The sequence below is a fragment of the Pleurodeles waltl genome, chromosome 5, assembly GCF_031143425.1.
Source record: "Pleurodeles waltl isolate 20211129_DDA chromosome 5, aPleWal1.hap1.20221129, whole genome shotgun sequence".
Classification (NCBI taxonomy): Eukaryota; Metazoa; Chordata; class Amphibia; order Caudata; family Salamandridae; genus Pleurodeles; species Pleurodeles waltl.
In genome coordinates, this window is record NC_090444.1 from 1,487,796,843 (window position 1) to 1,487,824,064 (window position 27,222).

The 27,222-nt window shown below is 42.1% G+C and overlaps 1 protein-coding gene across 10 annotated transcripts in view; it reads left to right on the plus strand.

Moving 5' to 3' along the window:
* The window catches only part of DST (dystonin), a 1,789,835-nt gene that overhangs the window by 1,039,282 nt on the left and 723,331 nt on the right, over positions 1-27,222 (plus strand). For all 10 annotated transcript variants that reach the window (XM_069235771.1, XM_069235778.1, XM_069235775.1 and 7 more), the window contains 5 exons: positions 7,273-7,377; positions 9,011-9,106; positions 16,491-16,616; positions 17,325-17,477; positions 25,329-25,483. In XM_069235771.1, the coding sequence (XP_069091872.1) occupies positions 7,273-7,377; positions 9,011-9,106; positions 16,491-16,616; positions 17,325-17,477; positions 25,329-25,483 (635 nt within the window). The remainder of the gene's footprint in view (positions 1-7,272; positions 7,378-9,010; positions 9,107-16,490; positions 16,617-17,324; positions 17,478-25,328; positions 25,484-27,222) is intronic.

A 27,222-nucleotide genomic window follows, 5' to 3' on the forward strand; every position in this document is an offset into this window, starting at 1 on the left:
GACTCTGCGAACTGGGACAAATGCAACACTTTCTGCTTTTGAAACAAGCTTCTCAGTGAGGTAATGTGGGAAGCAAGAGTTCAGAACTCAACAGTCAGCCAATAGACGAAATATTGTATCGGCCAGCCCAGCACTCATCTTTTATGTAAAAAACAATTGCTTTAATTTCAAAGCAAAACTGAATACTACACAATTCGATGGGACCATGATAAAGGGTTTTTATCTAATCCAGATTGAGCAATAAGGCCCTACAGCTCCCCTTCTTTGCCTGATATGGTTTATATCCCATAGGTACAGTCCCGTAACATACCACAGGCTTAGGAAACGATCAGGCACAGGTCTAGATAATATCAAAATACTATCACTGGTTATATACACAAGTCAATTTATAGACTTTTACCCCACCATCAAAATTCTCAATCGTAAGTGGCAGACTCAGCTATGCATGCTTGTCTCTATACAACCTGCACGTTAAGCCCTGCGTTTACCTGCTGATATCAATGCAATGCAATTCTGCCCTCATGGCGGTAGCTCAGTTCCTGTGCAGGTCTCGGTTACAGACTCACTTCGAGACAGTGTTCAGGAGCTGAAATTAGTAAAACAGGACTCTGCAGCAACACTTGTCTTCACCCCTGGCTGTTTTTCTAGCTGTTAGACAGGATCTTAGCTTCACAGTGGTGGTCTTCAGGCCAAGTCACCCATGGTTATGTGTCTTCGATAGTTGCAGCCTCCTGACCGATCAGACTTTCCTGCTTTGGCAGTGATGCAGTGTCACACTTCACAATTTCAGCAGTGGCCTAATCAGTCTTTTTAGCCCTGAAAAGGATTGCCAGGTGACACAGTGGTTCTTGACCTTTGAAAGTCTTAATGCAGCTCGCATAGGAACTGTGCAGAGAGACAACGGCTGAGAACACTTTAGAAAGACCTACAAATTCTCCAGCAGAAAATGCAATCTTAATATGATATCCCCACACCGCCGGGAGGCTGGCTGTCAGGTGGATAGCAGTCCTCTTTGCACAGAAGCTCATGAAGTACTCTCTGGCGCACTCTCATCCTTGGACAAGAAGAAAGTGGGACAGGAATTTAGAGGAGTGGTTTGGAATCCACACATACATATTTTCAAGATATGGGATGTGGATCATCTGTTTGTGGTTTCATAAGTGATTTGGGTTGGTTCTTGTTTAAATGTCATTTTCAGGCACTAGCTTTGTAGAAAGTGATGGCTCCTCCAAAATATAGAAATGAAGCTAGCTCCAAGCAGAAATATCCACAACAGTGGCACAGGGAAGTGCAAGATATCTCCATCTGGCTGTCATCAGTCTTCCTGTAGCAGGAATCAGGGTCTGAGAAAAGGGCAGGCACTGGCTAGAAACTTTCTTACCTTGAACAACAGAAACTGCAGTCTTATCCTCACCTCTACCAGGGACCAAGTTACTGTGCTCAAGAAGAGCTAATCGGAAGCCCTTTGGTAACAAGGCCTCATTGAATTGCTAGGGAAAGCCCTTTCTCCATCCTCCTTCGATTCAGTGTCTGGGATCTCAAAACCCTGTAAATATTTTGTCTGGAAGCTCAAAAGCTAGGCAAAGCACTACAATATAAGCTTGTATAGCAAGTACGTTGTGAGCCCAAACACCTTGTTAAGTCCTGAGTGAGCTTGCACATGATGTAATGCAAAGTGAGAACTCAAACACTATGTAAGATGCAGGGTACTGTCACACCCCTAGTGAAGCTTGAACACCATCTAATGCATCCCATCATTTTTTACACAAGTATATAAGAGCACGTGGTAAGATGGAACGTAACATTAAGTACAGTATTATTCTGTAGGCTAATTACAATGTGAGCTTACATGCAGAGTATCTACTGATTTAAAAAAAACAAAAAAACATGTACAGTGTGATCCTAAATCTGATGTATAATATGAAACATTTAAAATACAGCATGAGGCCAAGCCCCATGGAAAGCGAAGTGTGATGTAGAACCCTATATAAAGTATAGTGAGCGCTTCAGCATCGCGAAAGGGCATTGGAACCTCAACATCATTTGTATTTGTACATATTCACTGAAGAGGGATTTACACCAGAAGCACAGTTCAGGGAATCAAATGGCCACATATTTTTGGCTATGGAGTGATTACGTAGAACAGTGGTGGAAGTGACAGCAAAAGTGAGACAGTACAGTCCCTGTGCATCACACACATCAATCACAGTATGTAATTCTAGCAAGTCACCCTACTTTGTATAGACTATTTGCAGGTTCTTTATATGCATGCAGAGCAGTAGTCTGGAGTTTGAATACGAGCTGTAATTGACTAGAGGGATTAGGGTATACTGGATATAATAGACTATCTGAGTGAGGTATCAAGATTGAAGAGGTATGTGATGAAGGCTCACTTAAAAGAGGAATGGAAGGGTCAAAAGTTCCAATGCAGTGGTGCTAGGCGTTCGCTCAGTCTGGATTTGGCGTTTGCTCAGTCTGGATTTAGATGTGATGTTGTGCTTTAGGGAATGGAATTATGGTGGTGTAGGTTTTTTTTTTAGTGCATTGTGATAGGAAAAGTCAAACAAATTATAGAGGGAGCTGAAAGATAGTCTAACATATATTGGGAGAACCAAAAGCATGGTAAACCTTGAGCTTGCACTGCATGAAAAAATCAGAGCTCAAATATCGTGTGAATTACAGTGTCACCTTGAAGATGATGAAAAGTGCAGTTTGAAAAACATATGGAGTTAAACGTGAGCTTGAACATCGTGTAAAGCTAGAGTGAATTCGGGCACCAGTATTTAGTTTTAGGAAGTCAAACCACATTGCTTAGACTATATGCAGTCTGGATGAGCTTGAAGGCCGTATATAATATTAAGAACCTTAAACTTCATTACGACTGGCCAGGAAAATGGGCCAGATTTTTCTCATCCCAGAAGCTAGTATGGGTGGGGTAAATCTGGCACATTAGGAGCTGGGCCACAAGGGTCCACTAAAAATGAAGAATTACTAGGGAAAATGGTAATTCTATGTGCAAGTTCACCGGTATTTCCTCATTTTGTCCAGAATTTATAGCCCAAAATTTCACCCTGAGGACAAACTAAGAAAGGAAGAGTTGGTAATTTGGGGGCAGATTCCTCTGGTAATTCCTCATTTTTCCATGTCTCTCATCCTGAGATTTCGGCTGTTTTTAGCAGCCGAAATCTCCTTCTAAAAGTAAAGAATACATCAAACTTAAGTGGCTGCTAACTACTATTACTAGCCCCATCCTAATTTAAGTGGCCACTCGTAATGAGGATCCATGTGTAGTAAAGCTTGACCTTGAGTGCTGTGTAAAGCTGGAGTGAGCGCAGTGTTATACTGTGTGAGCTTGTGCACAGTGTACACCACAGTGCGGTTTTGAACAGGTATCATGAATCCGAGCCCCAGGTAGAGCCCAGTGTGAGCTTGAGCTGCGTATTAAGTGCAGTTTTACCTTGAGTCGTAGGAGTACTGCGTGAGCTCGAGCTCGTACGGAATGATTCTGAGCAGCACGTGAGATAACCTGAGCACTTGAGAGGGATGTACAGCATGGAGAGAACGTGAGCTCAAACTACACACTGAACCCCATCGAGGTTTCAAAGTGTGTACTGGGTCTGGACAACATGCTAAGCACAGAGTTGGCTTAAAAACCATATAATATACAGTAAGAAAGTGACGTAAAGAATGCATGGCTTCCATTTATAGGCCCTTGTGTACAAAAGCCTGTTATGGTCAGCAAGGCTCCGATTAGTGGAATCAGAGCCATCCTGACTGCACAGTTGCATGTTTTAATTCACCGAACCCGATATGTGAATCCTTAAGATGTTACTGAATTGCAATTTGTGTGTGGGAGTGGATATCAAATTGGCATTTGGAAGGGGCATGTTGAGGGCATTCCTTCCAGATACCGATTTCTTTAAGGATGCATTAATGTTTTGCTACGAAATCCGGATGCAGAACATTCATATTTTACCAGCTCAAGCCAGGTGGTAAGCCATTCACAAACAGGAAGGGTCCTCAAGGGGTCCCTGCCCCATTGTGAGTGTTCACTAAAACGTTTTTTTGTGCAGGCAATGCTCCATGGAATTACTGCTTGCCCCTAAAAAGGTTTGTGTAATGTTTCATTTTTTTCACGCAGCCCGTTTTTCTTTAAGGAAAATATGCTGCATTAAAAAAAAATGCTTACATTATTTAAAAGCAGTCATAGACATGGTGGTCTGCTGACCTCAGCAGGTCACCATGCCTGTGAATAGAGCTAGTCATATTGGGTCGTAATTTGTGACCTACCTCATGCATATTAATGAGCTAGGTCGAATTGCGACCTACTAGGAATTGGTATGTTGTGAACCAACCCATTAATACATAGGTCGCTTCACAAAACACCAATGGATTCGGTAGAAATCGATTTGCAAATTTCGACAACTTCTGCAGAATCTGTGTTTGTATATTCGGTTTAAGAAATCACAAATTGCGAACCGCTATGTGTCGCAATTTCCAATTTCTTAGATGAAATCTTATAAATGATAGTCAAAGTGTGATGCTGGACCTCCTTAAGATGCCTATTTAGAACAAAAAGGGAATGACAATGTGAGATGAATATCCTGCACTTAAAGCACACGGTGTAAGTAGTCCGTACAGTGCAAGCTTGAATGCAGTGCAGTCTGTGCACCTTGAGTTTCTATGTTTATGTATGTATTTATGATATAGAAATAGCAAAAGTCTAGCAATGGAGCAGTATACATTACAAGAGGTGTTGCCTGTGTACATCAAGTAGAGCTTTAGATTTTACAATTACTCATTTACATCAGCATTTACAATTGCATTTCGTATAGGTACACGTAGGCCACATGGAAATTAAGTAATTTGCCCAGAATTACACATTTTTCAGGCAGTTGTCGAAACTGAGATGCAAACCTAGCTCCCCAGGTTCCAAAATCAGATGTTTAGTCACTGACATAAGGCAGTCTTTTCAGCAAATGCTTTAATAGCATCAGTAACTGCATGCTAGACAATACAGTGGGAGCTTTAATACAACACATACAGTGCAGCATTAGTTTAAGTGCATGTGGTCAGAACAGTGTGACCTTTAATGCTTTGTAAATAGGGGAGCATGAGTTTAAGTGCATGTAGTCAGTACAGTGTGAGCTTTAATGCATTGTATACAGGGGAGCACGAGTTTAAGTGCATGCAGTCAGTTAAGTGGGAGCTTTAATGCAACACATACAGTGGAAAATGAGTGTAAGTGCATGCAGTCAGTTTGGTGTGAGCTTTAATGCAACACAAACAGTGCAGCATGAGTTTAAGTGCATGCAGTCAGTACAGTGTGAGCTTTAATTCAGCGTATGCATAAGCTTGAGCCTTATTGCAACGCATACAGTGCAGCATGATTTTAAGTGCAGTGTCAGCTTTAATGCAATGCATACAGTGCGGCATGAATGGAAGTGCATGCATTCAGTACAGTGTAATCTTTAATGCCACGCATACAGTGCAGCATGAGTTTAAGCTCATGCAGTCGGTGCAGTGTAGTCAATACAGCGTGAGCTTTAATGCAACACATGCAGTGCAGCATGAGTTTAAGCGCATGTAGTCGGTGCAATGTAGTCAGTACAGCTTGAGCTTTAATGCCACGCATACATTGCAGCATGAGTTTAAGTGCATGCAGTCGGCGCAGCGTAGTCCACACAGCGTGAGCTTTAATGCCACACATGCAGTGCAACATGAGTTTAAGCGCATGCAGTCTGTGCAGTGTAGTGAGTACAGCGTGAGCTTTAATGCCACGCATACAGTGCAGCATGAGTTTGCGTGCAGGCAGTCAGTACAGTGTCAGCTTTAATGCAATGCATACAGCGCGGCATGAATTGAAGTGCATGCATTCAGTACAGCGGAAGCTTTAATGCCACGCATACAGTGCAGCATGAGTTTAAGCGCATGCAGTCAGTGCCGTGGAAGCTTTGCTATCATGCATTCAGTATGGTAGTTTGAATAGCACCCAGAGTAAAGCATAAACCCACCAGAAGTGACTACAGTGTGGGTTGAGCATTAACACAATGCAGTTAGTACAGTGTGTTTGTGACTACCATCCTGTCCGTTCAGCGTGAGCTCAATTGGATACAGTCAGTACAGTGTGAGCTTCAAGAACTTGCCTTCAGTACAGCATGAGCCCAGTGTATGCAGCCAGTACAGCTTGAGCTTCGATTCCATGTTTTAAGTGGTTTGTTTTATCTCTATAGTAGTCAAATTATAGTGAGAGCTTTAAGTACACACCGTAAGCACAGCCTGGGCTAATTTACTTGCCCATGCCATCTTTACTCCTTCTCCTCACTGTAGTGGATGCCATGTAGTAAGTGAAACACGGGGGCGCGCCATTGGTGCAGCGCTAATGGGCCCCGAGGGGCCTACTGAATCCTGATTATTGCTGTATTTGAGAGGTCAAAGAGGAGCCAGAAGGTACATTTTTATGGGCGAGCACGAAGTGCTCCGTCCATTCTGTTCTCTCTCTTTGGGCTTGAAACCACGCCCATGCCACGTCAGTCACTAACATTGGTTCGTGGGCTTGCCTTTTAAAATCCGCTTGCTTTCATTTGTGAAAGGCATGCATACATTATGCCTTTTTTGGTGTTTAGCCCACCTACACAGCACCGGTAAACTACTAAAAACATACGAGGCTCGATGTTTTCAGCCTGGAGTCCGGACTACTTTATCTGTTTATTTGCCACGCAGCGCGATCGCGCTGTATTTTATATAGCACCATCGAGCTGCGTTTGTTTTTGCTTTACAACACTAATCGCTCTAACTAGAGCAAATGCGAGACACATTGCATTGAAAATGCTTGTTATTCTTGCATTCGGGCCCATGACAAACTAGCTACGTCACTGATGCCAAATCAAAAATACATTGCAGTCAGCATAGTGTGTGATCAATAGAGCATGGGCTCAAATGCCAAGTTGTCACTATGGTCTGCGCTGCGAAAGTGAGTGTGGCTAAAAGCAACGTGAGTTTCTGCTAAGTCGTTTTACAAAAGACTTCCGCTCAGTCCTCGCACAGATATCCAAATGTAATGCATTTTTCCAGGCTGTCTGATCCAAGCATTGTTTTGTGTTTATAGTTTGAGATTTGAGTGTTCCAACCTGAAAGCCCAAGATTGCTGGTACCCCACCCAAATTCACCTAGCCTGGATTTAGCAGATTCCTTCTTTGATTCCAAAGCCAAAGCACGAAGCTGATGTCATAAGTGAGAAGTGATGGAGTAATCCCATGTCTCTGTCCACAGGCGCTGATGAGGGAGCTGGATCACAAGGAGGAGTCCATGCGGGCGGTGCAGGATATGGCCGAGCAGCTGCTGGTGGAGAACCACCCTGCCAGATTAACTATTGAGGTAAGTTAAGAATACTGTGTCAAACCGCAGTCTGAATGCAAGGATGTGTGGTAATCCTGCTATCTGTTGGGCGCGTCTGGACGATCAACCCAGAGAACGAGTGGAACGGAACTACTTTACGTACCTGAGGTCTGTCCACCGCAGATGTGGTGTACTCTTATCACAATTCAACACTGACGGCATTGATGGTCCTGGAAATAAGTGGCAAGCATACTAGGCCCTAAGATAGCTGTCAATAGTGCAGCCAGTGCATTGGGATGGGAGCACCATTGACACTGGAGCACAGTGTTCTGGGTCTGGCTGCTGTCTGGCTTTATTGTAAAACTGGGGTGAAAGGTTGGGGTTATTCTCCTTGTTTGCATTAGGGCCGTTGGAGCTCTAACTTTACCACTGTCAGTGATATTGTACTGCATTCTTGCATTCCCTGCTATAATCTGCAGTACAGCCTGGTCTGCCTACCCTTTCCAGATCAAAAGTGATGTGAATCCTGCATGAGAAATAGACAAGACCGCTTTTAGGCCTGGAAAACAATTTCTTCCTGTGCAGAGCGCAGGCCAAATAGCTTGGCTGAGCCTAGGCAGGAACAGGATGAGCTGAGACAGAAAGTTACAGAAAGTTACTCCAAACGTAGACATAAGCCTATGCAGGGAAGGTCAGATATTGTGTTGAGAATCATTCCCATTATTATTTCCATTCAGCCAGTGACGTGCAGGTGAGGCACATACAATGCACTTAGCTACCTGGCCACTTCTGTTTGCAGTATGTTGTCACTAGGGGCGAATTGTTCCCATAAGCTGACAGAGCTCCCAGGATGGCAAAACAGGAAAAGGAGTGAAACACAGTATTTTTCCCTTCTCAAACCTTAAACAGCAAACAACTTAAACACCATTTAAAAAGTTTAGAGTTGTGTAAATCGCTGCAGAATGTTTAATAGAGCAAACTGAGAGATAATTGTCCTGTTACTAAAAATTCTGATTTTTTGCGCAAATTATTTTTGAACCTCCAGCTCTTGGCTTCTCCAGAACAGAAAAACATAAACAAATGGTTGGCATTTTCAGTAACAAAGAGAGCAACCCTGGTGATAGCTATTGGTTGTTTTGTTAGTCAGGTTTGTTTTTGGCAGGCACGTTGGATCTCATTCCCATCATGATTTCCCATTCTGCTGACAGAATCATGCACTGTGTGCGCCTTTCCAAGCAAACCTGATCAGAGCTAAAAAAGATGACTAGCATGGTTGGAGTCAGGCGCACTTTATGAGATCACATTTGCAAAGGTCAGCCAAGATTGTGACAGACTTTTCTATTGATGGACTTTTGTGACAATTTCAAAACGTTGCATGTTTTAACTCTTTGAGAAGCCTGTCACTTTAGTGTAAACTTGTGGATTATGTAACAGTGTGTCTGAGATTGAACGAGACAAGCCCTCTAGAACATTGTGTCAGATGTGAACCACGTTCTCCTTTCCTTATGCACACCAGCGTTTAAAATTCAGGTAAAAACAACCTATTTATGTGATCTCCAGCATAATGATGGATGCTTATGTGAAATGGAAGGCAATTTTGCTGTAAGCAAGCGAACAAGAGGCCTTCTGACTTGCTAAGTATAAAATATGTTTTCTTTTCTTTCTTAACCAGGCCTACAGAGCTGCCATGCAGACCCAGTGGAGCTGGATCCTGCAGCTGTGTCATTGTGTAGAACAGCACTTACGTGAAAATTCAGAATATTTTGAGGTATTTATATAATTTAATAATTCCCGCAAAGGCTGGTTATTGACAACAGCTGAAAAGTATATCCCTAACTAGAATGTCTACAGTTCGAATCATTTCCAGGGGTGAATTGGAGTATACAGCAGCTCTTGAAAAATCCTTAATGACGGTGTAAAATTCTACTGAGAGTGTTTATTGGGTCAAAATGGATTATTTTCTCACCCATGAAAATGATGGAATAATTGTGGCAACTTCGTTCATTTTACAATAAAATAAATCCGATATATTGGTAGAATTTACAGGTAATTCTGAAAGAGATAATCTACAGGTAATTCTGAAGGAGAAAAAATGAAACAATTAAAAGCTTTAATATGTACAGTTCAAACCCCTATTGCAAGGCCAGTGTTACTCCACTATGTTAAGCACCATAGCCATTATATTTCTTCCAGTACCCTATTATGTAAAGCACCATAGGCTGACCAAATTTGACAGTACTCTTGTGTGTAATGCTCTTTAGATAGACCAGTTTTCATAATGCACCAGTATGCAAAGCACCATAGCCAGTTCAGTTTTGACAATACCCGTTTATATAAAAAAAAAACATAACCACACCAGATTTCACAGTGCCTCAGTTTGTCCAACAAAAAGCCAAGCCAGTATAGTACCTGCATTTAAAGCGACACAGCCAGATTATGTTTCCCTAGCATATAAAGCACCACAAATAGGCAATTTTTCATAATGCCTCTTTATGTAACGCACCATAGCCAGGTGATGTTTAGTAGTACCCAGTATGTAAAACGCTACAGTAAGACCAGGCTTTGCAGCCTCTCTGTATGTAAAGCTCCATAGCCAGACCAGATTTTACAGTGTTTCAGTATGTAAAGCACAGTACCAGACCACTGTTTTCCTATTATATAAAACAACAAAAAACAATTTAAGGTGGAGTCTATCTCAGTGGGTTGTGAATCTTGGGGAGGTTTCACGATTCCCCTAGAAGCCCAAACCTCTTCCTTAAAGAAAAACAAGTTGCAATGTGTGCACCCAACACTAGATGACAGGAGTGTACGCAATGGTGTAATATAAAGTACTACTGGCCCTTAATGTTTTGATGTTCCAGCATATAAAGTACAGTAGAAAGGCCAGTAAAGTCCCAGTATGGGAAACACAATAGTAAGACCACTTTTGACCTGCTTCTGTAGGTGACACTCCATAGCTAGACCACATTTCACAGTGTCTTTATATGTAAAGCATAATAGTCAGGACTGTATTGTCCCAGGCTGTGAAAGGCAGAGATAAAGGCCAATTAATACAGTATTTAAAGCACAATTGTTAGTAAAGTATTGCCTCAGAACGTAAACAGTTGAATCTCCACGTTTTGCATTACAACTAGCCCAGGGAGTGTGCATCTCTAAATATGTGTTGCAACATCAACCTCAGGCTCGTATCCACATTTCTCCATGATTTAAAGCATGATGATTGTTGCAGTATCCATAAGTCACACATTTCACCCAACCCACCTCCTACTGCCGCTTACCTGTGGTCCCACATTCCCATCATAGCAGGCCTCATCCTGAGACTTCTTCACTGAGATCTACAGCTGATGTAGTGCATGTGCATGGTTGTACCTGCACTGTAGCGAAAGCTTGCTATTGAAGTTGTGTTGCTTATAGTTCCTGTTCTTCTTGCCTGCTCAGTTTGGCCATTGAATCAGTCTTGTCTTACCAAAGAGCCAGTACTCTGACACAGGCCAAGTGTGGATGTGGCTGACCGCTAAGAAGCAGCTACCATGGATTGCAGCATATAAAAAGCATTGACAATGTAGGTGCCTGTGGAGCGGACTTTATCTGAGGAAACAAATAATTCTGCCTTTTAGAGCTGGTAGGTTTATCAAACCAGCCCAGAAAGCAGCCCCTTATCCTCCAGCATACCGGATTATTTCCCTGCATGCTGGCATGTGAATGCTGCAGTAACTTGGTCCCCTTGGATATAACCATTGTCAAAGAAATCAAAACTTACCTTTCTGTACATACTGTAACTGCACACTGCCCCAGTCATGCATACAAACTAAGGCCTGCAACTGATTGTACAAAGCTCAGAATCCCATAAGAGCTCACTAATGGCAGGTGTGTGCTATACAGATATCAAATACCTTTGAAATGTTTTAACATTTTTGATATTATGAGCCAATTGATAAAAATGCCAGTAGACGCCTTAGAGAGCCCTGACAGGTAATGAAGTGCATATACCTGATGCAGGTAAGTTATGTGTGACTTCAGCAGGCCGTGTTATTACATAATACTATATTGAAGTGGTCAAAGAAACTTCTCACAGTGTGGGTCAAGACCTATCATATTTTATAAGGAAACTATTCAGATTATTCTCACACTTTCAAATAAGAGAACTAGTTAATAATTATAATATTTGCGGTCTTGTGATCAGGGTCACTGGTAACATACCTCTTTGCAGTTAAAACGTTGCTGTGTAATTATGAAATTGTTGCACTTGCCTCATGCTCCATCCTTTGCTGCATAATTTGGAGATCACAACCTAAATGTTTCTAGCCCTAAACAACTTAAAAAGTACTAAAAATGTACTGCAATTGTTGTATCATAGTGACAGACATGTTACAAATATTAACTAGTAACCTTTCAGTTGCTAATTGGTATAGTTAGGTATTAAACTGGAACCAGTGAAGTGAAACATTTGCCTTGCTGTTCTTCATGTACCCATATGATGAACTGGGAATTTCATTTTGTCTGCGGCATGAACAGTCTAGATACATTTGAATGTAATAAACAAAATGTTTTGCCTCATTAGTTGTGAAAATGTATGTGTAATAGAGACATAGTTCTAAACACAGCAGTTATTAAAAGAAGGAATTCTGAGTACAGAAAAACCAGAAGCATTTTACTTCTCTGCTAATCTTACCGTGCTTCCTACTGAGTCTAGTTCACTATGTGCATTTGAAACTGTACTTTAAGGCTGTTTCTTAATTGAAAGAGATCTAGTAGAGTGGCACATATAGCTGCATAATTGCTAATTCTTGCCACACAAGTTAAACAACCCTGCCTCATAATTTGGGCCTTCACTGCAAACAAAAATTCAGCCATCCGGATTACACTGCACACTACTTTTCCCTGAAAACAAACAGGCCACTCTGCCACAAATGTGACCACTCTGTTTGGAGTCAGGTGAACTATCATGTTTATGCCAGTGGAGACTCACCTGCTGTGACTACCAACAGACACCCTAGACAGCCAGCCCACTAACACAGGCCTTCAGTCCAAGTACTTTGGGCCATCCACTATACTTACGACAGAAGTTCTGACATACGTTTTTACCCGTTCAAGACCTCCAGGAAAAGCCTGGTGATCTTAAACAGAAAAAAAATGAAAATTGCTTCCAAATCCTGGAGACAACTCCCAGGGTCTCAAGGCCATTTATATTCTTTTAAAAATGAAACTCCCAATTTGAGACTTTCTTTCTTAAAAGCAAAAACGATTGCTGAGCAGCTACATGAAACATGGTGGCTGCTCAGGAAACTTATTGTGCCTTCAGAAGACCCACTGTGGCTCCTCTAGAAGCACAAAGCTGTCCACCAGGCAGACTACTCACCAAATGCTAAATAACCTCCTTAGTCCTCATTTTGCCTTTCGTTTGCTGAGAATCAAACATTTGATGTGTGGGGTTAGCATAGATCTCTAAACCAGCCGCGTAACCCCAATTGACAAATTAACTAATTTCTGACCCGCTCCCAGTACTTCTAGAAGTACATGATTAGAGTTGATCTATGCAGTACTTCACATAAAGCTAAAGATGAAACGTAGACATTTTGCCTCAGGATGTAACTCTGGAAGTCTGGACCACTAAAGTGAGTATGCCAAAAACGAAGCATATATACATGTTTGATAGTGAAGATCTAAAGTCTTGAACTTTAAACCATCCATGATCCCTGAGATCCAGCAAAGATACAGGTGGGTGGTGGTGACTGGTATTTGAGTGCTGGATGTGCCAGAGAACCATTGTTATCCTCTGCACTTCACTACTGCCCGCAAACTCCTTTTGTCCCCCTCTAAGACAGCTTCAGATTTACATGGTGTTGTTTAGAACACAGAGGTGGAAAACGTCAACTTGCTAACATAAACCAGCTACAGTGTGCATACCCAACTAATCTTATGTCTGCATCTCTTCCATATCTCTGAAGGTAACCTCCTTAATATAACACATTTTTATCTCCGTCATGGCTTCTGTTATGTACTAAAAAACCTGATGAGCCATCCAACATCACCAACCCCTCACAAACTTCTTTCTCTCCTCATCATCATCATCCTTCTGTTCCCTAGCAAACTCCTTAGAGGGCTGCTGTTGAGCAGATCGGCTTCCTTCAGCTCTCGGAGGAGAGTACCATAGACCTTGTCTAAGAACAGCAGAGGCTCTCATTTTCTTGACACTGCGGAGTCTATAATCAGTCCATCCATGTTTTAGCTCCTCCCCGGGCAGTGTGGATGGGCTTGGACGGTAGATGGGTTGAGGATTGGTGGAGGTAGTAGCTCTCTGGCCTGAAGAAGCGGTTGTCCTGATAGCAGTCAACACATTCTTTCTCTGTCCACTCTGGGCTCCTTCAAAGGTACAGGAAGTATGTTGAATAAAGCTACTTATCTGACATGAGTCTCTGGGAAGACCAACCATTTTGACCACTGGTCAGATATTTTCTGTTGTTAACCGAGTTTTTGAATAGCTTTAGCATTCATGCATTCATGCAACGAGTGCCCATTTTAAATTTCATATATATATATATATATATATATATATATATATATATATATATATATTTTAAAGGCGTTGCGTTCCTCTTCCACTCTGAGTGAAGAGGTAATTTAATGTGATTCATCAAGCTTTTGGCTTATTTTTAATCCACTTGTCTACTTCCTTTCTTTAACAGGCCTTTATTTGTCTGCCAAATTACCCAGCATTTGACAATCATGTGTCTCTTTTAATTACAATCTGTTATTGAGTTGTATTTGAAATGTAGCTCATTTGTCTACAAATAATTTGTCTTTGAACCTTGACTGCATAATATTGTCTTCCCAGAATACCTCGCTTTCGTTCCTCACTCTCCCCTGGGCCAAGAAAGCGGCAGAACTTTAAGCTAAAGGCATAGGGCCATGTTTCTGTTTTCTCTCTGTTGCATGCAGGAAAGCATGAAGGCCAAAACTGAGTTGCCGTTACCAGGGCCTATGCTGCATTTACCGCCTGTCAGTCTAATTTATGACAGGGGAGAGGGAAGAGTGAGGGGATCAGAAGGAAAATACAGGGGACACTTCTGATTTGTTTGTTCACCAACTCCAGAGTCTCGTCCAGCATGAAAAGGAGAGCTAAGAGAATTCAAATATGAACCTGGACACCTAGCCCTATGTTGTGCTGTTTAGAACGTCATTGGCTAATTAGACCAACGGGAGGAGCAATGATAACTTAACAATTTGAGCAGGTGCAATAGCAGGCCCTGGAGTACATGAAATATGGTGTGCAGGCACATTCACAGTCTTTCCCCGCTTTCAGAAGAAGCAAGCTAAAACCACAACAGTGTGTAGCAAACACCACCAGCATGAGTCATAAAATGTCTGTATATGAGATGCAACCAAACGCTCTCAATACCCTTGATCCAACACCATCCAATTTCTAGAAACCACCAGAGGAATGACAACCCCACATTTTCATGGTGGAGCACGCTGCAAATGGTGGCCAATGCCTCGCCCCAAAGCAATAGTTGCTCCTTGAGAGGGGTTCTGAGGGGTGTAGCACAGAATTCCAGTTTGCTGTCACTACTGCTGAAATCAGAGTAGCAATGGGGAGAGAAGTGGAAGCAAGGAGGAAGAGAGGGCTAGTAGGTTTCTTTGTGTGTCTCAGAGAGAAAGCAACAATAAGCATGTGCAGTAAGAAAGATGTGGCTAAAAGAGGGACAAAGAATAGAAAGCAAGGTGAGTGGAAGGTTAGAGTGTATGAGAAAAGAGCACATAATACCATAGGGGGAGAGCATGGAAGGGAAAGGAAGATATCAGAAAGTACAGGTAATGATTACTGAGGTAGGCTGTAAAAGTGTGTGAACGAGAGATGGTGGGCAAGAGGAGGTTGCCAGAGAGGAGAATGTTAGAGTGGTTTGTAAGAACACCTTAAGGCAAGAATCTGTTTTAATGGAAGTGGTGAAAGAAGACAGCATGAGAAGATGGTGAGTGGAATGCGAAGAAGCATACATTGTGTAACAGGTCAAGCTGTGTAAGAGTTGAAGCACAGTCCCTACCCTCCTCCATGACAAAAGTAGTATAAAAAGAGTCACACATATTTTTATACAACTCTGCACTCACTTCTTCCCCGTCGCAAAGAACAGAAGAGCTACACAATGCCCTATGATCTATTCCTATTTCACTTCTCATTCCTTACTCATCAGAGCAAAGTTGTTTACATTATGTGCCAGTGACCCACCAAACACCTGATCAAAAAGTAAAGAAGCAAACATTTCTCCAGTCAAAGCAGAAAGAGCTAGAGACAGTCTACTATGCTGTTGTGCAGTAGTTCGTTGACAAAAGAGAGGCGAGACCTGTCAAAATGAACACTTCAGATGTTCAGATTAACATTCACATTGGCCCAATGTTGCTGTTCTCAGATGAAACCCTGTCTGTGAATGTGTGTCTGAGATAGTGGATACTCTGCCACCCCCACCACCCCTTCACACGATCTGAAGGTCCTGCACGTGGGTAGGAGCAATGCAAGCTAGAAGCAAAAGTAAATACTGCACTTACTTTCCTGGCTTAGGCCAGCCATTGCAATACTTTTGTGTGCTGCATCTCTAATACTTCCGTAACATGCACAATTCTATGAACTGGTGCAGTGTGTGTTGACATGCACCATTCTTAGGACGTGTTCAAAGTATGTTGACATGCGCCATTCTATAGGCATATGCGATGCATGTTGACATGCACCATTCTATGGACAAGTGCAATGCGTGTTGACATTGACTGGTGCCATAGACTGTTGAAGTGCACCAATCTATGGACAGATGCAGTGTGGGTTGCCATTTTCCATCCTATAAATAGGTGCAGTGCAGGTTGACATGCACCAGTCTATGCACAACAGTGGGGAGGCAGGGCAGGCTCAGTGATGCATGATTCCCCATTCACATTTCTCTTTGACAAACCTCTGTTGCCTTCTGTTGTAAAAATCAGCTGATACCTTGGGGGAAGAAGAAAAAAGGGAAAGGGAAAGGAAGGAGGTGCAGTCTGCTGTGCAAGTCCAGCCATAGATATTGGTATTGTGATGTTATAATGCTTCAGCTGACTATATACACATTTGTAGAGCTCCCATAACATTTAAAATAGTTGTTCTAACAGAGGCCTTTTTTGTTTCACCACAGTTTTTCAATGATGCCAAAGAAGCAATGGATTATTTAAAGAATCTGAAGGATGCTGTGCTTCGAAAGTATAGCTGTGACAGATCCAGCAGCCTCCATAAACTAGAAGATCTGCTGCAGGAGTCCATGGTAAGTCTTTCAGCCAGATAGTCATCTGGCATCTTCAGCCAGATAGTCACTAAAGGTATCCATGAGCGTTCCTTTATTGCCTTAAAGCAATGTGGCGTATAATGGGAATCAAGCACTGCTAATGGTCTTTGAAGTACTGGGTCTTCAGGCAGAGCAAACCCATGTATGAATGCATTTTGATGTGAATAAAATCAAAGCTCTGCAGCACAAACATTTAGGTTTGAAATTAGAATTCCCTATTTTTAGAAAATATGTCCTTTGTAGACAGGTGATACAATTGGTAGTTTGCTTTCATTTAACTTCAGCACCTGCAGTCATCCTGTCTGCTGCAAATAGCAAGGTTGGGTGTCATTGGTCACAGTGGGGTTCAGATGAGTGGGACGTTAAGCTTAATTCTCCTTCAGGGATGTTGCACTTGACGTATTACGACGACTGATGATTATTCAACCCACAGTCTAAGTCACAACATCTGGAGACATTTTAAGGACACACAACTCATTTAGACTCCGAGAGACTGTTGCAAAGTCAAAAAGGTACAATATTATTGAGTAATATCTTTGTCTTGTGAAATAACATGCCATGTATAATATGAACAATTTTACCTGTGTTTCATTGATCTCATTAGCGATTTACTAATGAGTAGGCGCACATAAAGCCGTGAAGTACCAAGCAACACACTCACAATTACATTTTGTTTCTCTTTTTTAGGAAGAGAAAGCCCAGCTCCTTCAGTACAAGAGCACAGTGGCAAGCTTGGTCGGAAGGGCGAAGGCAATAATTCAACTCAAGCCACGGAACCCCGACAGTCCATTGAAGTCTTCAATCCCCATCAAGGCGATCTGCGACTATAGGCAGATTGAGGTTAGCACCTATCATTTGCCACAAAGTCTCTCAAATTTTTCAGAAATGCAGGTGCGCCAGCAATATTGTGGCCAACGTTTCGTTATCCGAGTTTAAAACATGCCTGTGCTGGATGGTGATTAAGGTTGTTTTTTTAACCAAAAGATATTTATTAAAGAAATAGAAATAAAGTTGAATGACGTTGCCAATAAGCGAATAAGGCTTTGTATTATAACACCCAGTATGAAGGACTGATCAAAGGTAGTCTATCAATTGAGTAATGTAAAGTAATATTTAAAATTAAAATTGTTTTAGCAAGGTAACAAGCATGATAATAAAATATGCATTTGTAATCTAAAAAACAAAGAAAGAATATGAAAAATAAGTAAAGAGAATAGAAAAAAGAGAGCATATAATAATGTGTCAAAAATAAATAAGTGCAAATTAACAAAAGAAAAAAACTAGACATTGTTAGGAACAGCAATGGTATACAAATATAGGTTAAAAATTACAACAGCTATTTAATTTGTTTTTGAGGAAATACATTTCACAGGTTATTTTGCATGCAGAGTGATGCAACACCTAATTTATTTTTTATTGTTTATGTTCAGCCAATTCCATCAATTTATAAAATATTATTCAGCACAAAAGATAAATACTAAAAGATAAATAAAAAATAAAAACATACATAGAAAAAAAAGCACAAGATGAATAAATACATCAGGCAGAATGGCATTGGAATTGGTACAGCTCAATCAGATCTCTGCTAGCCATAACTGACAACGTGGCAGCCTTAAAAAGGGTAACCTGGTCAGAATACAACAACCACTACATTCATCCCAAAGTTCAGGTTCACCTCAAACTACCTCCGACAACCAAAAAACAAAGTTCCGTTGGCACACTTCCAGGGGTATGGGATCTGAAATTCACTGACACCTAGCCCTCCATCGAGTTCCTAAATCTCACCACTGCTGTGAAAAAGGAACAGACACCCAAACAGACATTAGGGCTGCTTAGGAGCTCGAGATAGAACAGTGCATCCCTATGCTTCCCAAGTCCCGGAGGTTTTAAAAATGGCTTATAACTAGCTTGAAAAAGGGATTATAACATTTACAAAGAAGTGTAAAGTGCAAAAAAGTTTGCTTTGAAGAGCCTTCACAAAGGCAGGCAGGCCGATACTGACCTACCCATCATACCACAGCACCCAGAAAGCTCAAAGGCTGCCACACCGTGCCAGCCCTAAAGTGAAAAAGTTAATGATCTTTCCCAATGTGAGAGAGCTAGGGCTAGATGTAGTGTTGGATCAGCTGGTGCAAGATTAATAAAATAATCTTTGATGGAGCTATTGCCTAACTCATTGTGCAATCTCTGTGAATGACAAAACTCTAAGAAGCAGAGCTTAACCTTCACCTTACCAGCCATTTTTAAAGTAGAAGGTGCGTCAAATATGCCGGGTAAATTCAATAAATAATTTTTTTTTTAACATAAGCCAAGCACGGGATTGAGAGGCCCTTATCCGGTTTAAGGCAATCTAAAATGATATTCTTTTTTTAGCTAGCCTCAGTATTAACAAAGATGTTGACCCAGAGTAAAAGAGGGGCCAACTTAGCTTTGTCAGATGTATGCTGGAGGTTTACCTTTGAGTGGACAATGAAGTAAAAGCTTGTTGGAGGCAGACGGAGCAGCCACATGCAAATGCAGTTTTCCTTAGTCTGCAGGTAAGAGACATTATGATATCCCCAGACTCTAGCACCATATAACGCAGCAGATACAGGGAGAAACAGTCCCCCCACCTGCAGCCTGAGGCATGTTAAGTACAGCTCCAGCTGAACCTCTGAGCTTTGAATGCGAGCAACTAATCTGCGGTTGGCAAGAGCCTCCAGAGTTAAAGGTGACCCCTAAATAGTTAATGTTGCTTATGCTACCAGGTGATTGCACCCACACCATTAATTTGGATATGTTTTTCTTGCCTGACCCGTACGCCATAATATGCAATTTCCTATAATTTGTGACCAGATCCAATTCACTCATGAAAGATACAAAAGATTCCACCAGCATGTGGAGTGCAGCTGGAGTCCATACCATAAGTATTGGGTTGTCTGCGTAAAGTAACGCCGGTGAGATGTCTCTGATGGTCTTAGTCAGAGCAGATCACAGATTAGTAATAAAAATCAATGGAGCCAGAATACGTCCTTGACGCACCCCACGGGCTAAATTAAAAGTGTGAGAAATGTCTTCTGCAGAGCGAAAGCGAACCTTCAATACTAGGTACTCATGTAAATTGTGCAAAAAGTTAATAAGTGCTACCTCAACCCCTAGATCCAGTACCATCAGCCAGAGTTTAGTTCTATTAACACAGTTGAATACTGTTGACAAGTCCATAAAGGCCAGGTACAGCTGGCAGCGCTTGGCGATGGTATACTTACCAATGATCAGATGCAAGTTTAAAAACTGTTACACTATGCCCAAGCCCTGAGGGAACCCAAATTGAAAAAGACACAGAATGTTATTGTGCTTTTCTCAAGATTTTAAATGGTTAAATAACACCCGTCCAATGATCTTGACAATGCTATCAAGAGAAATGGGAAGGTAGCATTTGGACAATATATGATCCCTTTTCTAAAGAAAGGGACAGTAGTAGGGAGGGTACAGAACCATGGGATCTTGTTACACTGTGAGTTATTAAAAACATTTGTGGAAAAAATGACCCCATAGATTGATATTGCACTTGATAAGGTCTGCTGGGACCCCGAGCAGGTGAGGGGCTTTGCCACTTGGGCTCTGCCTAATGGCATCGGCCACTTCATGAAGGGTAACAGACACTGTTGGTGAGTGAAGTAATTTACCCCTAAGTAGTACCTCCACTCTCTCCTCTTCCACTAAATGATAAATAGCTCTGAAGTGCTTAACTCAGTCTTTGCCTGAAACATTGCAGGTCAGAAGGGGATTGGCTGGGGCTTCCCTTTGCCTAATCTTTTTGACCATGTCCCAAAATAACTTGCTATTCTTTGTGAGTGCCGCACTTTCCAGGAGCTCCCAATCACTACTGTTCAAAGCATCTTCCTGGCCTTCATAGTGCTTTAATAGATCTTTTGGGCTTCACCAACCGCATTAGGATCTTTCAAAGTTGCAGAGAGAGAGAGAGAGTCTTCCTTACCATGCGTTGGCGGATGAGCAAGAACTATCAAACCAGAGAGGGTTCTCCTGCACACACCTATTTAGCTTCAGCAGAAGCTGCCTAGCTCAAGCTTAAGTTATCATAATGGATTAACATTTCACTCCCCCCCCCTTTCTCAGACAAACAATATGGAAATTAGCCAGGGTGAAACTTCAGCAGCATAGTAAGGGTATGATCTGGCTCTTTCAACCGCCATACAAGCCTGAGGCCATCGCTAGAGTGCTCAGTGATGGATATTGACTAATCTGAGAGAATCGGTTTGTGTACTGGGAAACGTCCTACGGCAAAAGAGCATTGTGGTCACCCCATTCTGTCGCTAGAATATCACCATGTGGGAAGCATAATTAGAAATTCCTTGTTACAAAAATATAATCTATAACTGAAGTCCAGCCATGTCTTCTAAAAGAGGCTAAAATGTCCCATCTATACAAAATGAGTCAACAAGATCAACAAGGTCATGTTCTGCTAGATATCTGCCCAGCTTCTCCCCTGTACTGTCGGGTTTCACCCGAGGGGATGTAAAACATTCTGTTCCCTGTGCCTTATAGTTTATCATCAACTTAGCATTAAAATCCCTGCAGAACTGGTAGTTTGGCAAGGAGAGCCTACACGCTTCAAATTTGTTAAAAAAGCAAATAGGTGTGTAAAATGAGCACATATCGGATTTAGAAAATCATTAGTATAAAAGGTAATCAAATAAAAAAAAAACACTCAATTCATCCTTAATATCAAAGCCAAGCAGGTCAAGCTCCCCGTATCCATGAATGAAACTTCCACTTTGAAATTCAAGTTAACCCGTACAGAGGGACCACCCTTGGCTCTACCATGTGTAGAAGGGATACTAGTGCAGGAGTAACAGGCAAAACCAGCCCAGGATGGATAGGCAGTGTCACAAGTTTCCTGCAAAGCAATTTGAAGTCGTATTTTGCAATAAAGTGTATTCAAGCTATTATCCTTTAAGCCAACTACGTTCCTGCTCAGAAGAGTAAAAGTGTGCCTTCTGCTGTCATTCATAGGACTCTTCATTGAAGCCCCATCACCTAAAGAGATAGCATTGTGAGGAGGTACTTGAGTGGGAACTTGCATACCACCTTGGATACCATCCCTAAGTCAGTCCACGTTAGAGAGAGCATCAAATCCATTTGAAAGATGTATGAAAGCCTAATCCGTCAGGCTAGAAGGAGGGTCAGGAGCCAGCCCAACTGGTTTTGAAGGTTTAATAGTTCTAGAAGGACTGGCATGAGTGCTCATGCCTTTTTTAATAGGCATATTTGCCACGTGAAGGTGCCCTGATTGCTGGGGCAGGACGCAAGTTCGTAGAAGTAACCTAGCAGGACCAGAGATATATTTCCCCCCCACCACAGCACGATTCATAGACCCAAACAGGAGACTTTGCACTAGAAGTGGTGATCTGAAATTTACAATAACACAGTTGCCGTCCCCACCACCCACCCACAACAACTGGACCAGGCCCAATCCATCCAATTCTATGGGTCAGTAAGATATTTTTGGGAAAAGAGAAATGGAGCGCTTGATGACATGTAAGCCAATCCAAAACTATGTTGCATAGGTCCTCTATGTAAAGGTGGGGGGGACTCAGTGAGAATAGACACAGAAGGGCAAGCAGCAGGAGGAAGAATAATTCTGGGTTGATTTTAGTGAAGGAGTGTCTCCGCCTTATGGAAGTTGATAGAAAAACCACTTCCACTCGGGTTTAGTCTGGTTTCAACCAGTGGTGGAGTGCACAGCCCAGAAGTGGAATTGCCTCCTCCAGACTCCGATGGGCATGGACTGTCCTGCCCTTAGCCTGGGCTTCACCTGGGAGCGTCCCGCAATGTGTAAGAGCGCAGCACCTTTTGTGGCCAGTGGTTGCACCTCCTGGCGGGAAAGATTCTGAGGGCTGTACTCAGCTGTCCTGAATTCCACTGCGCTGCACGTTAATGCATCCCACTCTTCGGGAGTTCACAGCACCTTGTGTGGTCGGTGGTGCAGCCTACTGGTGGGAAGGATCCTGGGAGCTGTAGTCCGCTCTTCCCAACTCAACTGCGCTGCACAGTTTTGCATTCCCATTTTTTATGTATATTTTCTGTCCATTTCCCTAAACCAAAATACCTTTTTTCGAGAATTTTCAAAGTAAATATTGCGTTTTTCACAAACAAGACTGCAAAATAAATGATACTCTGGGTTTCAGAATTTGTCAGGTGCAATAAGTAGCACCTGTTACAATTTTTTGCGCTAAACGTGGCTTCCGGCACCAAAATTTGAATGTCTCTTATTTACCAAGCCTTTTTCCCAACGTTTATTGGAAAAGCAGACTTTATCATTAAACTCAAAACATCTTGAACTTGCTACCCCCTGTGTAAACGGTTGCTTGTGGAGGGGTTGATAATTACACTGGCATTAGTAATGGAAGCCTATCCATCAGTTAGTAAAGTTACTGATCTTGACCTTTTATCACTACGTTCTTGGCTATGCTATGCTTCATATATTGTCTTTCTTCACACTGTGGCCTATCACTCTGTGAATTCCCATGACAGCTAGGATTGCTTTGCCTTTAGTGAAAATCCAAGTGATTAAACTGTCATTGGCTTCTATTGAACCACATTTGTAGCATATGGGTTGTTGGACATGTAGGTCATGATTAAGAGTGGGCCAGAGTTTTCTGACCCCATTCCTAAAGTCTTATTTGTGCAAGGGTTGGAATAAACTGGCAGAATTTTAAAGAAGAAAGTGTATTTTTTTACCATACCATGCAAATCTTGGGTGCGGCAAGCACCAAAGTTACAGGTTATTCCTCAGAAACTTGTAATAAGTGCTATTTATCTCACTGATGAATAACATATAACAGGGTACTATAATTTATGTGGGTTGATAAAAAGCACCTGAATCTGGCATGCTGGGATTTGGAGCCATAATTTCCTGTGATTCCAGTTGTATCTTTAGCGTAGTTTTTGGTGTCTACTGTTGGCTATTGTGTTTTTGGTGATATTTTTAACCAGTAGTTTTTCACATGGTTTTCTAGTAGGCTCCTGTCATTCATTATGCAAAAATCAAAATTTTGCCGCTAGATCCAATAAAAAACTAAATGGAAGTGGGCTGTCAGTCAGTGAAGCTAGTTAGCAAATCTTTGAAGCTAAACTGCCACTTCAAGTATCAAAGGATGTAGTTTATGTGATGTATTCAATTTACTTCACATTTGAAGCACCATACTCTCAGATAAACTATTTGGCCCTTTTATTCTTTTTCAGCCTTTCCTTTTTCTAGCCTAATGACTTAATAAGGTCCTCCAGTTAAGCATACTGGTGCAAGGTTTGTCGGATGGAAGAATTAAAGACGAAACTCAGTGTTCAAACGCAAACATATCTGGATTTGTGCAACATTACCAGCGTAATTCAGTTACATTTGTTCTTAAAATATGAGAACTAACCTATTGGTGAAAAACATTTAGGGGGTCATTCCTACCCTGGCGGTCCGAGACCGCCAGGGTAGGGGACGGAGGAAGCACTGCCAACAGGCTGGCGGTGCTTCCGGGGCAATTCTGACCGCGGCGGTAAAGCCGCGGTCAGAAAAGGGAAACCAGCGGTTTCCCGCCGGTTTCCCGCTGCCCCAGGGAATCCTCCACGGCGGCGCTGCAAGCAGCGCCGCCATGGGGATTTCCGACCCCCTTCCCGCCATCCTGTTTCTGGCGGTGACAGGATGGCGGGAACGGGTGTCGTGGGGCCCCTGGGGGCCCCTGCAGTGCCCATGCCACTGGCATGGGCACTGCAGGGGCCCCTAACAGGGCCCCATTGAGATTTTCAGTGTCTGCTTGGCAGACACTGAAAATCGCGACGGGTGCAACTGCACCCGTCGCACACCAGCAACTCCGCCGGCTCCATTCGGAGCCGGCTTCCTCGTTGCTGGTGCTTTCCCGCTGGGCGGGCGGGCGGCCTTTTGGCGGTCGCCCGCCAGCCCAGCAGGAAAGTCAGAATGACTGCCGCGGTCTTTTGACCGTGGTACGGTCTTCTGGCGATTCCCGCCAGGCCGGCAGCTTCCGCCGCCGGCGGGGGTCAGAATGACCCCCTTAGTTTTGAAAAGTGTATACTGTTTTGCAAAAACATGATTCAGGGCAAAGTCAATTTCTTCATAAATGTGATTTTATTTAAAAGAAATCTCAAAACGAAGCTTTCCAAAAAATCCACAATTTACTATGTGCCAAACTGATACCCCTGCCAAATTTTAAAAGTGAGCTGCAATTTGTTTAATCAAGCGCAAATAAAAAAATCTACCTATTCACTTACTCAATCCACACCTTTTTCAAGTAACTTAGTGGCCCAAGATATGGGATTGTTGTAAGCTTGTTGTTCCATAGAATAAAACAGAATTTGGATAGTTGTGGTACACCCTTACATATCTGTAGTCAGTTACCTACTCTGTAGTTAATTATGAAAACATCCATGCACAAAGTAATAATTTTAAATTGCTTTAGAAAGGTTTTGTCATCACCTGCCTCTTCAGCTGATATATTGCACCACACAATGATGGTACTTTCATTTTCATTCTAATTGTGTATTTTACATGCAAACATATATTGAGGCACATGTCATGGATGGACAACATTTTAGGATGGAGTGTTTGTTTTTGAAAGAGTTGCATGATTGCAAATGGTTTACTAGACAAATACACCTCATACTACTTATTTTTCTTAACTTTAGATAACCATTTACAAAAATGACGAATGCATATTAGCTGGTAACTCTCATCGTGCCAAGTGGAAAGTTATCAGTCCTAGTGGGAATGAGGCCATGGTCCCATCTGTATGTTTTACAATTCCTCCTCCAAATAAGGAAGCAATAGATACTGCAAACAGGTACAGTATGCATGAGGGGGGAAGGATTTGCTGTAGCAGTGTGAGCTTATGCTTAGATAGGTGCATATTTCTTTAAAGATAGCTTCTTTTGTGAATTGTTATTCAGATATATGTGTTGTATTCATAGAACTTCTGCTGAGGATTGCCTAAATGTTTTGTCCTCCTAAGCACATGTTTGATGGTCTAATTCTGCCACTGAATGATACCGTCTGTGAGTACCATTGGTGCTGGTTTGTCTGTTGGCAGCCAAATACAGTCCACAGTGTACAGCTCAGAGAGAACAGGAAATCGTAAGGCTTCAACTGTCTACACATACATTCATCACTTGATACTCCATTATCTACTGCCTGTGAACACAATTCATGCCTGTGTTATTTTTCCTTCGAGACTTCTAATCCAATACTTTTGAAATGTCATTTAGAGTGGACTATATCCAAGATACATCACTTTTTGTTGAACAGTTCTAACTTAGGATCTTCCAAAAGAGGTATAACAGCTGAAGACCTTTCTGGTGTAAATGAAACTTCAACATGTAGTCCTATTTCTGTTCCATTACAGCACATTTACTGCAGATATTGTTAAGATGCAGCCAAGTAGAAATGGGTGTGTGCATCTTTTGCCCTTGAAGTGAGTTGATGTAGGATTCTTAGTCAGTTACTTATGGGGCTGTGAAAGGAGAAATGATTGTTCCCCGGCACCAGTCAGCCACTGCATCTACCTAATATTTTCTAGTATTATATTGTTGAAATGAATATATATGCTTGCAAAAGACCAGGGAATCTTATGGTTTATGAAGTTTGTGAACTACTGTAACATCGCATTGCACTCTATAACATTGGACCCTGGCCATTTGGAGGTGGATGAGCAGCAGAGTTTAAGCCTGTGATGCTCAGCTGGCAACAACCATATTAGATTTCTCTGCTGTGACCACCATGCCTCATAAGAAAGTCAATTAATGGCCCTAACACACAGGGAGAAAGCTCCCTGCATGTCTGGGTCATTGGTTGTTTACAAATTACTGCTGAGGAAAGCAGGGAAGGACAATTACAGCACAGCACCTGCTCAACTTTTCACTGTCCCTAATGTGATGCTTCTGGTGCAGCGGCTCTACTGTAGGCTTAACAGATCCTGCTAGGCAGATCTGAATTGGGTGGGCGATCCTCTGCCAGGGAAAGGATAGCCCTAAATATGGCCCCTAGTCTTTCAAGCCATTCAGTGCTTTTGCATATTGTACGCTTTCACACATTGTGTTGGGCCACAAAATGTACAAACAGAAAAAGAAACAAATCAGTTATCCTGTGTTTTATACTGGGGACCAGTGCTTACCTGTGAATCTGAAAGGTAGGAACTTCTTATTCAGACATGTGAATTGTGGGATGTTTTTTATTTCAGGGAAGGGGATCAGCTGGAGAAGGGTCAGTGATGAACAAGACATATACTTGTTCTAAACAATGTTTTCTGTTTTGATGTAAGCAGATGTTTCAATAATTTTTATGGACCTTTTTATCCAAACCAAGGAGACTTAGTAAAAAGAACCTGTTTCATAAGGATTTGAAATCAGTATTGAGCTCACTTCTATGTCTAACTAAATAGTGTCAGTTTGTTTAGTTCAGAGAGTTGTGGCTGTCTACTCTTTTCAATGTAATTGCAAGTTTCCTTGGGCATTGAAAAGTGTGTTGCTATGGAAATACGTTTACTGAAGATTTACATTCGTAGTAGAGCATAACACTCCAGGCTTT